This window comes from Dendrobium catenatum, unplaced genomic scaffold (genome assembly GCF_001605985.2).
Source record: "Dendrobium catenatum unplaced genomic scaffold, ASM160598v2 fragScaff_scaffold_716, whole genome shotgun sequence".
NCBI lineage: Eukaryota > Viridiplantae > Streptophyta > Magnoliopsida > Asparagales > Orchidaceae > Dendrobium > Dendrobium catenatum.
The window spans coordinates 18,491,228-18,506,176 of record NW_021319178.1 but is presented as its reverse complement, the minus strand read 5'-3'; the positions used below and the strand labels follow the sequence as shown (position 1 = coordinate 18,506,176).

The 14,949-nt window shown below is 32.1% G+C and overlaps 1 protein-coding gene across 4 annotated transcripts in view; it reads right to left on the bottom strand.

Moving 5' to 3' along the window:
- Window positions 1-2,399: 2,399 nt before the first annotated feature.
- LOC110107028 (uncharacterized protein YnbB) overlaps window positions 2,400-14,949 on the bottom strand; it is a 31,569-nt gene continuing 19,019 nt past the window's right edge. For 3 of the 4 annotated variants that reach the window (XM_020837160.2, XM_028696150.1, XM_020837161.2), the window contains one exon: window positions 2,400-2,792. In XM_020837160.2, coding sequence (XP_020692819.1) covers window positions 2,733-2,792 — 60 coding nt within the window. In that variant the 3' untranslated portion in view covers window positions 2,400-2,732. Of the gene's footprint in view, window positions 2,793-7,780; window positions 7,855-14,949 lie in introns of all 4 variants that reach the window. The other variant, XR_003701206.1, reaches the window with a different exon arrangement.

Below are 14,949 nucleotides of genomic sequence, written 5' to 3'. Positions count from 1 at the left end.
GAAGCAAAATGATATGGGCTTAAGACTGATCCTTGATGTAATCCAACTGAAATTGGAGATACTTTGTCAAACCACCTTGTGTTTGAACACAAGTAAGAGCTCCAGCATACATATCCCTAATGACTTGAATATAAGCATTATTAATTCCTTTCTTTTTTAGAACTCTCCATAGCACTTCTCTTAGAACCTTATCATATGTTTTCTCTAAATCAATAAATATCATATGAAGATCTTCCTTTTTCTCTCTATACTACTCCATCAAACCTCTCAATAAATGTATGGTTTCCATAGTAGAACTGCCCGGCATGAATCCAAATTGATTTTGAGAAACATTAGTATCACGTCATAACCTATGCTCCAGAACTCTCTCTATAGTTTTAAAGTATGACACATCAACTTAATTCCTATATAATTTGCACAATCTTGTGCATCACATTTATTCTTAAAGATAAGAATCAACACACTCATTCTCCACACATATGAAATCTTTTTAGTCTTCAAAATAATAATAAAAAGTTTAGTAAGCCAAGAAATTCCTTCATCTTCTAAGTATTTCCACACCTCTATTGGAATATCATCAGGTCAAACAATTTTCCCACACTTCATTATCTTTAAAGCCTCTCTAACTTCAGTTTTAGTAATACGCCGATAAAAACAAAAATCTCTATTTTCATTTAGAGTGTTAAGATCATTAAAGACAATCGTATTTTCACAATCTTCATCGAAAAGCTTAACATAATATCTCATCCACCTTTGTTGAATATCTTTTTCTAAAAAAAAAATACTTTTTGATTTCATTCCTTAATGCACCTCACTCGAACTAAATCCTTACTACTCATATCTCCTTGTTTGGTTAACTTATAGATATATCTTTCGTCCTCTTTCGAATCTAATCGATTATATAAATTATTAAAAGATAAAGTCTTTGCATCATAGAATATTTCTGTAGACTTCTTATAGGCAACATTATATATTTTTCAGTTTTTAGAATTTTTACATATAAACTAATTTTTATAATATAGCTTCTTATTTTTTATCTTTTCTTACACATTTTGATTCCTCTAACTATTTTTACTATTATAAGTTTTTCCTTTTGATACTCCAAGCAGATCCTTTGCAAAATTCTTAATATCACAAGTTACTATTCCCACATAATATTAGCTTCCTCATACACCAACAAAATTTTAAAATCGTGAATCTTACTCTCAAAGACATTTTTGTTAAAGTTCTTTAAATCTCACCATCTAATCCTAGAACAATGATATTCTATATTGTTCATACTCTGGTCATTTATCTTAAAGTCAAAAACTAATAAGTAGTGTTGAGTACATAGACATTCATCAGGAATAACTTTACAATCTCTATAATCTAAACGATCTATTTTTCTTACAGGAAAATAATCAATCTGAGTTTTACTGTATCCATTCTTATAAGTGATGAGATGCTCATCTTTTTTTTTAAATAAGGTATTAACAATAATAAAATCATAAGCTAAAACAAAATCTAATATACTCTTACCACCTTTATTAGTTGCTCCAAACTCATAGCCAAAATGAATGCCTTTAAAATCCTCTACGCCTTAACCAACATGTCCATTTAAATCTCCTCAAATAAAAACTATTTCTTTAAGATGTATCTTTTGTATTAATTCTTCTAAGTCATTACAAAATTTTACTTTAAACGCATATCCAAAATCTACTTGATGAGCATAAACACTTATAATATTAATAATCTTATCATAAAAAATAATCTTCAAAACTATAATTATATCTCAAATTCTATCAAATTTTACAATATTATCACACATACACCATTTCTAGTATGACTCCTATCAGAATACCAAAGTTTAAACCCTAAACTAGCAATCTCCTTAGCTTTCTCTCCCACCCATTTAATTTCCTAAATGCATAAAATATTTATCTTTCTATGAATCATAATATCAATTAATTTCATTAATTTGTCAATAAGGGAACCTATATTCTACGATCATAACCTAATTTTAGTTTCATGGACTAGCTTCTTTGCCCACGTCCTTCCATGATGTGGCAACCCTTGCTTATTTAACACTACATCTGGGCGTCGATGCAACGGCCCTTGCACACTTCTCGCTATTCAGGTCATACAGGGCGTCACTTCCAGGGAGCACTCTAGCATTAACACAATGTATTAAAGGATTCATGTCATGATTATTCGACAAGTTTTACGTTGATTGTCGACTACCTAACATAACATTCACTTTTCTCATCCAGAACTTGGGACCTCGCAATGACAGTGTTATAATATAGAATACCAACCTCCTAAAAATTGCAGATGGTCAAATTTATCTGTTGAAACATATCTCAGGTTCAGCGAACAGTGAGAAAGCTGAGGGCCGCCACCTCATGGAGTTTACAGATTGGTAAACTGAATGAAAAAAGCTGTCATTTCAACTTCTGAATCATATCTGCAATATTCAGGAGGCAGAAAGAAAGCACCACTCCCTTGCACGACTGAATTAACAAAAAAGTAGTAGTTGACAAACAATATAAGAATCTTAATGGTAATCTTTAATATTGTTAACATAAACCAACTATGGCTTACTGCATGCCTATAGTTGAAAGGGGACAGGGTAAGCAGTCGCATCCTTCCACAATGCAGAATCAGACAAAATGTTAGGGATTAATCAACCTTTTGCAGAAGTGACAGTAGACCATTTGGCTCTTAGAAGAGGCTTCCCATCTACCTGTCAGTTGTTAGATGGTTTCTAAAACTTTTCCTAAAACAAATGCCCATTGAGTCCAATGTGTTCCTCCCTGTATCGTGTCAATAGAAGATAAAAACTTGATTTAGAGCACATTTGGTTGAGTAAATTTTAAAATCATGGTGAATTACTAAGAACCAATTCAGTAAAATGAAGAATTTTGGAAATCCTGCTGCTTTTGTTAGATTGGACGTTGTTTGAACGATATATTTCAAACTCGTTGGTTGAATGCAAGTGATTTGCAATAGAAGACTACTGCAGGTTACCATAGCTTCAAAGGAACTCCCTTAAGATGGCTACAGGTCCTTGGAGAGCCAAAGACAGTGGATGACTTGTTGAAGCTCTCCGGAACCCAAGAACTTATATTGATTTCATTTTTCAGACATATTGTGTGAAAATCAAGTCCTTACATTTGGGACTTTGTAAGGTTTGCAAAACGATTTCTAATCAAATGGTGGAATTTAGTAAATTTCATTATTCATAAACTTCCTTTTCCAATTTACGGCGAACCAAATAGGTACTTAAACTGAATTAAGAAATCATCTCCAACTTCTAAGGGCTTAAATACTATCGTAGAAAAGAAGAGTCGGCTCCACAAAATTTGTCTGTTCATTTATCTAATGGGTATTTATACATAAAACTATCTAGAAAATAAATGGAAATAACTTATTAAAATAACTCATAAAAAATTTAAATGTTTAACTACAATTGTTTTCCACCCCTTGATAAGCACACAGATGAATGCCAAGGGAGCAATCCAAGGCTTCGTTCTTTCCTTTCTTGTGCAAAGATCCATTGGAGAGGTGCTTCATTGTTTACATGATGGATCCATGGCCTCCTTTTTCCTTTTCTAGCAATTTGCTGATCTTATTAGGATTGACAGCCTTTCAACACTCCCACACAAATTGGATAATATAGATCTATCATTACAAATTTGCTTACAATATTTTTAAACGCGGATTTGCAAAGCTTTTGATAAATATGTAAGCAAGTTGGCTTTCCATTGGGACATATGAAGTACAAATTAACCCATTTTCTAGTTTCTCTTTTATGAAATATCAATCCACTTCCAAATGTTTAATTCAATTATATTGCACTTAATTGCAAGCAAAGTTGATGGTAAATTTATTGACACAATATATTTTTCTAGGTTCTTCTCATCTAATTTTTAAATCTTCTAAAATAAGTTTAATACATAAGAGTTCACAGATACCTTAAGCAAGCTTTTAATTCAAATTCAACGCTTGATCATGAGACAAATTACTTCATGCTCCAACATAATATAAGATCTCCTCCAAAAAATGTCCGTTATCAAGTGGATCTCATATTCACTGGTGATCCTACAAAATCAGTGTTGGTATAACCTTCAATTCATAAAGTTTCATATTTTTTATAGAGAATCCATTTTTTGGGATTTAGTTTTGGGTATTTGAGAACTTTGTAAGTAGCTTTAAGGTGAGATTATTTGGGCTTGTGCATAAATTGACTTACGAGATTTACTACAAATGTAATGTGTAATAATCCTTAAATTTTAAAATATATGTTTTGAGAAACAACAGTAAAAAATTATTTCAGAAGTCATTATAAGTCCAAATTGCAAACCGTTTTCGCAATAACATAGACATGGTTGTGCTCTAAATATAATATTTTTTTATTAAATTTTAGATATTTTTGTCATTCCTTAAGAAATTAACATATGTTAATATAAGTGGAATTTTTTTGATCGTTAGGTGTCCGCTTTGCAAACCGATATCACCAGAACATTTTAAACATGCTTAACTAATTTATGAATATTTTTTCATAATTTTTGGATCCCCGATTTAAATATGCAAAAGGATTTATATGAATTTTACTCTAAAAACTAAATAATTAGAATAATTATCAATATGTCATTTGATTATTTTATTATAAAAATCTTTTTCCCACTTAAAAACTTTTTAAAAGTCATTTGACCCCTTTATTTCATTTAATGGAGAGCTAAAAGGAGAAAAAATGGAAAATGAGAGAAAAAAGAGGAGGGAGAAAAGAAAAACTAGGATTTGGAGGACGTAAATCCATTTTTGTCTGTCAGTCTAATTGAAAATTTTGCTCGTCTCAATGTATGTCATACTATATCTATCTCAGTTTTAAAAAATACAATATTTTTCCTGAATTTTTTGATTAAATTTCTAGTTTTGTATAAAAAAATAGGGGTAACTTTGTATTGCTAAAACTTTCATTGTGTAATATTTTATATGTTATAGAGATTAAGATTTTGAACATTTTGAATATTTTCGAGAAATTTTATACCAAAGGTCTGAAATTTATACGGTTTTTATCGAATAGAAAATAATTCAAACTCTTAACAATAATGTTATAGTATTAATAAAGTCTTAAAATAGTATTTTGCACGATCTCTAATAATTTGAATATTTTTTTGAAAATGTACATTTTTGCTTAACAGGATTTTTTTTGCCTTGCCTACCGTTATAACATTTTGACAAATTCTAAAATGTGTTTTTTTATGAATTATTTATTGTTAATCATTGAAACATGTGCTTAATTAGTTGAAATGAGTGATTCCAAGAAAAAAAAGAAAGGGGTGGAAGAAGATTTGCTCAAATAATATATGCTCATTATGTTTCAGAGTTATTGAACTATATTTGTTACTCAGAGTTATTGAATTTTATCTATTATTCATAGTTGTTAAACTTTGAATGTTACTCAGAGTTATTGAACTCTATCTGTTGGGAGTCATAAGGGTCAGAGTTATTGAACCATGTCTGTTGAGAGTGAAATATGAAATGCTTATGTATTTTATGTAAATTTTTTATAATTGCATTTAATGCTCTGCTCAATTCTGCATTTAATACTCAGTGAATGTTTAATAAATGAAATGATTTGAAAATTTAGATTAGTTGAAATGTGGTCTGCTGAGCTGTTTTAGCACGCTGTGATTTTGCATTTTATTTCCAGGGTCTGGGAAACGGAAGGATTCGATTGAGTAGCAGTTTCAGGAATCTAATCTGAGTCTATAAGTTTTTTTTTTTTTTTTTTTTTTTTTTTTTTTTTTTTTTTTTTTTTTGCATAGTTATGCCTAATTTTATTACTCTATTCTATAGCTTTTATTTATAACCATACCCTATAATTGTATATGTCATTTTTATGATTAAGGAAAAGCAAATATTCAAGATGAGTTTATTTTCAGTCCATTGAATGTTTTAGTAGCTCTATAGTTTGGTGTTGTTTTAAAAGTTTAATTGGAAGATAAAATTTGAAATTTTTTTAAAAATTAGATATTAGGATTTACCTGTTATAGCTCAACACGATAAGACCTGTCAGTGGGTCTTATCGGGTTGGATTATGACATGATGTCAGGATGGGCCTGATAATTAGATTCCCCATTAATCTTTAATATTGTCTAATGTCAATTTCTGATTCATCTACGTCCAATTTTTGGCTTGATACAGTTAGTATTCTGCTGGATATATTTTTGTTAAGAGAGAAAATTTTCTTTTCATGACTAAACTTTTATAATAAGTAATTGAATTTGCCTAATTCTTTGATTTCAAATTCTTTAGCATGTATTTTCTTGAGTGATTCTTTTTCTTTATCATCATCTCTTGTAACAAATATATCAACTTATACAATGACAATTGAAAATTATCACCAATAGAATATTTTATGAAAAGTGCATGATTTCCTTAGCTTTGTTTATATCCTATTCCATACAAGACCTTTGTAGATTTGTCAAATCATGTTCTTAGTATTATATCATCTAGAATTTATTTAAATAATTTTAATATTTATTACATCATCCAGTTTAACCCCTAGTTTAATCTCGGTCGAACCATTAAACCTTGAACTCTTGTTCTTCCGGCTCGATGTCCAATCCGATTCTCACAGCCTTCCAAATAGTTTTTGTATTCATAGTGGAGATGAAATAATGTGATAATTGATTTTTGTCTTCAAGAGAATAAAATACATCCTTCTTTCTATATTGCTCAATAGTATTCTTTGTAGTAAGGTCTTGAAATAAATACATAATCATTAGTAAAAAGATTTACCTCCCAATAATGGTCGTTGGTGATTTTATGATGAGGAACATGTAATACATTATTTAGGATAGGTGCGAGAAAAATATAAAAATTCCTTTAACCCGCAACACTTTTTAGAGAGTCATCAACTACTTCTATGCTCTTATTACTAGTGCAAGATTTATAATTTTGAAAAAGATGAGTGTGATTTGTCATGTAATGATATGGATTTGAGGGAAACTATTTGAGGCAATAAAAAAACACAAGTTAGAATAATAAGTTAGAATTCATACCATTTTGAACTTGATAGGATAATCTGGATAATTTTTCTACAGAGTTGAGGGAATTTTCGAGCTTCTCAATTTATTTTAGGTAGAGTTATGGTTCCCCAATATAAGCCTACCCTTTAGATTGGTCTTCTTTCTTTCCATCATAGCCTTGGGACTTTTTATGGAGTTTCCAACATTTCTTTTTGATGTGCCATTTTTTGTTGTAGTAATTACACCATAGATTACTTTTAGTAAAAGGCATTTATCATTTTTTATGAGAAGAATCAATGGCAATAAGACATTATTTACCTTGGGCTTTCTGTTTGTCATAACAGATGTTTTAGTGGCGGAATTGTCGAGTATTACCATCCTTCATTCTTCAGTTCAGAAGAGTGAGAAGATCTCATTTACATATGGTAGGATCTCTTTGCTTAAGATTTGAATACGAACTGAGTCAAGTTTATCACTAAGTCCTACAAGAAACTCAAATATCATTTCTCTTTCTATAAATTGTTTGAGGATTTTAGCATCATCGTTGCACTCATATTGAGATATGGTAGTAATCTAGTTCTAGCTAATACACCTTTATTTTCACGACCCGGCCCGGTGAGCTCGCGTAGGCGAGATGGGAACAGAGGTCGGACGGTAGACTAAACTATCTAATTTCTAAAACTATCACATTATCATTTGAAAGAGCCTCTAAAACATCAAATTTGAAATCACATAAACATAAAATCAAACATATTCATAATTACCTTTCTTTTGGAGCTCCTCTCCTACGATAAACATTGTCACCCCCTCTACACATTTTTGATTAATTTAAGCTTACCTGAAAAATGTTAACAACTAACATTAAGCCGAAGCTCAGTAAGTAAAACACAATTCTAAACTACAGTAATTAAGGCAAAATGAAAAATATAATAAAATGTCAATTTCATTAAATATAATATAAATTTATTTCTAAAAAAAATGTCATTAACATATACATGAATTCATACATTCATATACTTTCATAATTCATTTTCATATCCATATCATTTTCATAACTTTCTCTTTTCGTATATATTACAACCATCACAAGAGCCACCGTTTAGTACCATAAAGGTACTCCTTTACCATTTCCTTTTCCATATCCTTTACCATTTTAACGTGCACGAGTACAGCGCCCCTAGCTAGTACCATCAATGGGTGAGCTCCATCATTTCAGCATGCACATACAAGCATTCAATATAACAAATATTTCATAATCATATCATCTCATTTCAACTTATTTCATATAACATATAAACTTATAATATAATGCTATGATATATATTTCGTAATCATATCATCTCATTTCAACTTATTTCATATAACATATAAACTTATAATATAATGCTATGATATATATCATAAAATTTGTTTGATCAATCATAGGATGAAATAATATAATCATGATCTAAAATGGCCATAAAATTTTCATACTCATGGTTAGACTTTCAAAACATAAAATTTGAGAGAAAAAAAAAGTATTACTGAAATAAAGAACCATGTATACTTACAAAAGTTAGGAAATGATTCTCTACGTTATTCCTCCTTCCTTTGAGATCACCTTAAATAGCACCTACAAGAATTAATTTCCCCTTAAAAATCTATAAAATAAATCAGAATAAAATTCTCCTTTTCATTCTAAATTAGTCTAAGTTCTCTCTCTCCCTCTCTCTCTAAAAGATCACAAAAAAACCAATTATACATTCTAAAAATTAATAATTTTGTCTAATTACATAATTTAACCAAAATAACCCTTTACCTTAATTCTTAAATTAAATTATAATTTTAGATTTAACCTAAAACCCTAATTTTGAAAAAAACACATTTTCATTGATTCCCTCACATAAACATGCCAAACTCTCCCTTACACCTAATTCATAATTAAATTAATATATTTTTGGATTTAAAATAATTAAAATTAGGAAAATACATTTTGTAAGAAAAAAACTTAATTTCTTTTCTTAAAAACCCTTTTAGGACCCTCAGAAACAACATTTACAAAAGAACTTTCAAAAACTCCAACTTTAGAGAAAACCCTAATTTTTGGAACCCTAAAAATTCTTGGAGAAACTTCGTTTTTACATTCAAAACACTACTAATATTCCCTAACAATCCTCCATTTGATTTCTTAAATAGATTATAAGTTTTTCTTAAACCCTAGAAATCTTTTCTTCCAAAAATTTAGAGAATGAGAGGAATTTTCTTAAATATATAGCATACCTTAGCCTTCCTTTAGTCTCGTCTACGCTTTTCCCCAAGCTTGGCCGCCGGAATTCGCCACCGGAGCCGCCCATCCTCCTCTCCCGTCACCTCCCTCTTCCGCACAGTTCGTGCGCTCGGGCGGAAGAAAGAAAAATGAAGGGACCGAATAATTTCAGTCCCTTAATACATTGGGAGTTAGGGAACAAATGCAAAAAATCCTAAATCTCTTTCATGACTTATATTTATATTAATACTAATAGGGGTAGTTTAGGTATATTATAACTTCAAATATTTTTATCTTCCAAAATAAGCAAATTTAAATATAAGTTATATATATCAAATTTCTTAGAATTTTGTGTAGAATTTTATAAAATTGTTCCCGTCGAAAACCGACAACCTTGAATTTTTCACTTAAAACTCATCGAGACGCTTTGAAAAGCGTGCGATGTCTAAAATGACATTTTTCGGGTTTTACAATTCTCCTCTCCTTACAAAAATTTCGACCTCAAAATTTACACAACTTCTGGTTGTAAAATAAACCGACAGCTTCCATTTCATTAACATAAACCTCAAAATTGAAACAGAACAAACTAAATATCTGAAATATCATAACAAAATAATATAATCAGTCCCAAAACATCTGACATAACATAACAAGATAAACTACTAAATCCAAAATACCAAAACATTAGATTTATCATTACAAGTCACTAAAAATAAACTATAAAGTCATCTCAGTTATCATTGTCAGCATCTACAGATTCATCGGGCTCTTGCTGAGTCAAGTGTAAACTCGCGGCCTGAAATTCTGCCTGGATTGATTTTGCACTGAACTTACAGCTGATGGTTCTATCATCTTGGGTTTGCTAAAATTCCTCTGTGAAGGTGCTTCACTTGGTCTCATTTCTCCTGAAGTCTTCTGAACTAAAGAAGGACAATATTTTGCTATGTGTCCAGGTTGATGACACCAATAGCAAGTGTTGGAACCAATCAGACATTCACCTTTATGTAGTTTGTCACACTTAGCACAAGGTTCAGTGACTTTACTTACAGTTGCACCACTGCCTCCACTAAAACTAAACTTGGACTTCTTCCCATTTGATCCCTCAGTCTGATTGCTTTAAATATCCTCTTCAGAACTCTTCCTTTTCTGAAAATCTCCTCCTCTGAGTACTCTACAAATCATTCTCAATTCTTCTTGCCCTGTCAACCAATGTAGCATAATCCTCAATACCAAAAGGGATTAATGTCTGTCTAATAACATCCTTCAAACCAGATAAGAAACGATGGCATTTCTCTTCTGCATTGGGTATCATATGTGAGGCATACCTGGAAAGCTAGTGAACTCGGCCTCATACTCAGTAATAGTTTTATCACCTTGCACCAATCTATTGAATTTATTTTGCATCTGCTTCCTAGCAGACATTGGTACATCTCAGTCTCTAAATACCTTGACAAACTCCTCCCAGGTCACTTGGCTGCTAGGTCTTCCTCCAAAAGTCTCTTCTAGTTGACTTCTCCACCATCTCTCTGTTTTCCCATTGAAGGCATAGGCAACTAAGGTAACCCTTCTATCATTAACCAGTCCTCCGCCTCTGTGGGTCCACCTCCTATGACTGATGGAGGCTTCATGTCTTAGAATAATTTCAGGTTTTTGTCCATTACAGTACTTCCACTACCTCCAGCCTGAGTCTGAATACTCTTTATCATTTGGGTTATAGCTGACATCATTTGCACAAAAGATTCCTTAGTAGCATTGATGCTACTATTCGAAGGCTCTGCTACTATAGGTATTTCCCTCCTAATCTCTCCCGTAGTGCCATCAGTGGCATCATTTTCAGGGTCCATGGCTTTGAGATATAACACAATTACACAAAATTAGCAATCTATAACACATACCCTATACCTTAACTAACCTAGAGAATCATCTTATTGGCTCTTTCATATTGATTAATATTCCTAAACCTTTGCTCTGATACATCAGTGGCAATGTTTATCATAGGAGAGGAGCTCCGGAAGAAAGGTAATTATGAATATGTTTTATTTTATGTTTATGTGATTTCAAATTTGATATTTTAGAGGCTCTTTCAAATGATAAGGTAATAGTTTTAGAAATTAGATAGTTTAGTCTACCATCCGACCTCTGTTCCCACCACGCCTACGCGAGCTCACCGGGCCGGGTCGTAACAAAAGTTGTATCAAATTGTAAAACCCGAAAAATGCCGTTTTAGACCTCGCACGCTTTTCAAAGCACCTAGACAAGTTTTAAGTGAAAAATTCAAGGTTGTCGGTTTTCGATGGGAATAATTTTATAAAATTCTATCCAAAATTCTAAGAAATTTGATATATAGAACTCATATTTAAATTTGCTTATTTTAGAAGATAAAAATATTTGAAGTTATAATATACCTAAACTACCCCTATTAGTATTAATATAAATATAAGTCATGAAAGGGTATTTAGGACTTTTTGCATTTGTTCCCTAACTCCCAATTTATTAAGGGACCGAAATTATTCGGTCCCTTAATTTTTCTTTCTTCGCCCGAGAACACGAACCGTGCGGAAGAGGGAGGCGACGAGAGAGGAGGACGGGCGGCTCCGGCAGCGGATTCCAGCTGCCAAGCTTGGGGAAAAGCGTAGAGGAGACTAAAGGAAGGCTAAGGTATGCTATAGATTTAAGAAAATTTCTCTCATTCTCTAAATTTTTGGAAGAAAAGATTTCTAGAGTTTAAGAAAAACTTATAATCTCTTTAAGAAATTAAATGGAGGATTGTCAGGAAATATTAGGAGTAGTGTTTTGAATGTAAAAACGAAGTTTCTCCAAGAATTTTAGGATTTCTAAAATTAGGATTTTCTCTAAAGTTAAGAGTTTTTGGAAGTTCTTTTGTAAATGTTGTTCCTAAGAGTCATAAGAGGATTTTTAAGAAAAGAAATTATGTTTTTTCTTACAAAATGTATTTTCCTAATTTTTAATTATTTTAAATCCAAAAATATATTAATTTAATTATGAATTAGGTGTAAGGGAGAGTTTGGCATGTTTATGTGAGGGAATCAATAAAATGTGTTTTTTTCAAAATTAGGGTTTTAGGTTAAATCCGAAATTATAATTTAATTTAAATTAAATTAGAATTAAGGTAAAGGGTTATTTTGGTTAAATTATATAATTAGACAAAATTGTGAATTTTTAGAATGTATAATTGCTTTTTTGTGATCTTTTAGAGAGAGAGAGGGAGAGAGAGAACTTAGAGTAATTTAGAATGAGAAGGAGAATTTTATTCTGGTTTATTTTGTAGATTTTTAAGGGGAAATTAATTCTTGTAGGTGCTATTTAAGGTGATTTCAAAGGAAGGGAGAATAACGTAGAGAATCATTTCATAACTTTTGTAAGTATACATGGTTCTTTATTTCAGTAATACTTTTGTTTTCTCTCAAATTTTATGTTTTAAAAGTCCAACCATGATTATGAAAATTTTATGGCCATTTTAGATCATGATTATATTATTTCATCCTATGATTGATCAAGCAACTTTTATGATATATATCATGGCATTATATTATAAGTTTATATGTTATATGAAATAAGATGAAATGAGATGATATGATTATGAAATGTTTGTTATATTGAATGATTGTATGTGCATGCTGAAATGATGGAGCTCACCCCCTGATGGTACTAGCTAGGAGCGCTGTACTTATGTACGTTAAAATGATAAAGGATATGGAAAAGAAAATGGCAAAGGAGTACCTTTATGGTACTAAACGGTGACTCCTGTGACGGTTGTAATATATACGAAAAGAGAAAGTTATGAAAAATGATATGAATATGGAAATGAATTATGAAAGTATATGAATGTATGAATTCATGTATATGTTAATGACATTTTTTTTAGAAATAAATTTATATTATATTCAATAAAATTGACATTTATTATATTTTTCATTTTGCATTCATTACTGTAGTTTAGAATTGTGTTTTACTTACTGAGCTTCGGCTTAATGTTAGTTGTTCATATTTTTCAGGTAAGCTTAAATTAATCAAAAATGAGTAGAGGGGGTGGCAATGTTTATTGTAGGAGAGGAGCTCCAAAAGAAAGGTAATTATGAATATGTTTGATTTTATGTTTATGTGATTTCAAATTTGATGTTTTAGAGGCTCTTTCAAATGATAATGTGATAGTTTTAGAAATTAGATAGTTTAGTCCACCGTCTGACCTCTGTTCCCGTCTCGCCTACGCGAGCTCACCGGGCCGGGTCGTGACATTTATTGCATTAAAATATTCAATGATAGGGAGCTGTGGGCTCCGAAAAATTCCATTTATTTGATCCCGGCCTCTCTGCGCCATCAGTTTATTTTTCTGTTAAATGTTTGTGTGACGACGATAATAGAGAGTTTTAACGAGATTAGGTTCCGGGGAAATTTTCAGAAGGCAGATTGGGTTTTAGATAAGACACTACCCAGAGATTTCGCCCTCGTTTGGTGAGGACTTTATGATATGAGTTTGTGGGCTCCGAAAATTCGGCCTCGGCCTCCGCTCGCTTTTCTTATTCGGCGAGGGAGTTTTAACGAACTAAATTCCGAGGTAAATTTTGGAAGGCAGATGGGTTTGTAGATAAGACACTACCCAGAGATTTCGCCCTCATTTTGTGAGGACTTTATGATCTGAGTTCTGGTTTCCTATAGGCGCAAGCCCCTATAGTTAATTACCCCTCTAACAGAGGTCAACAGAGTTCTGGATTCCTATAGGCGCAAGCCCCTATAGTTAATTACCCCTCCCGATAACGAGAGAGAACTTTCGATTAAGGCTAGTCATTAAGGATATCGCATAGGTTATGAACCTATCGTATAATAGCAATAATTTTAGGATTTAAAATTTGAATTTGGATGATTTGAAATTTAGAGTTTATTACCACAAACTTAAAACTAGTGGTGGGGGGAGTGAAGACGAGCCCGATCAAGATCCCATGGTTCCGTCGTCCCGGGCTGTCATGACCCTGGTCTACTTAGTCAGAGAAGGTAGTCGACCCAACCTGACATAAGGCATCTTGTCTGCAGCCATGGGTTGCTTCGTCCAAAAATACCTTGTAGACCTGGGTTGGTGTTTATCTAAGGGGATATATATGAATCCACCTTAGCTGACAGAGGCTTTATGCCTATCGAATATACGCTATGATCCATCGGGCTTTAGCAATGACCGTAATATAATGGTGTCATTTTGCGGCAAAACCACCGGATCAGAGGGCACGTGCCACGTCCCTGTTGGCAAGAGACTGTTTGAGGATGAATCGTAGTGATACACCCGATACAACATTTACTCTTTGTGAGCTGAGGTTAATTTCAAATTTATCACCCCCGACAAACGGTTGAGGAAGGTGGATGATTTTTAGTTTTGAGTTTTTTAGGTGATTGATTTTATTTCAAGAATTTAGACTTTTGTTTGATTTGAGATTAAACCCCTCCGGTTGAGATTTTCTGTCAACACGGCCATCATCGGGGTGATTTTTAGTCGCTTGTATTTTTGTAGAATTTTGGGATGCATTTTGTTATTCAAGTCGTGTCGACTCCAGTCCTTTAGAGGAGGATGAAACTTGAATATTTAACCCGCCCAGCATTCTCGGATCGTTGGATTTGACATTCATATTTGACGATCGGAGCACATGCAGGTTATAGCATTTGACCCTGCGCAGCATTCTC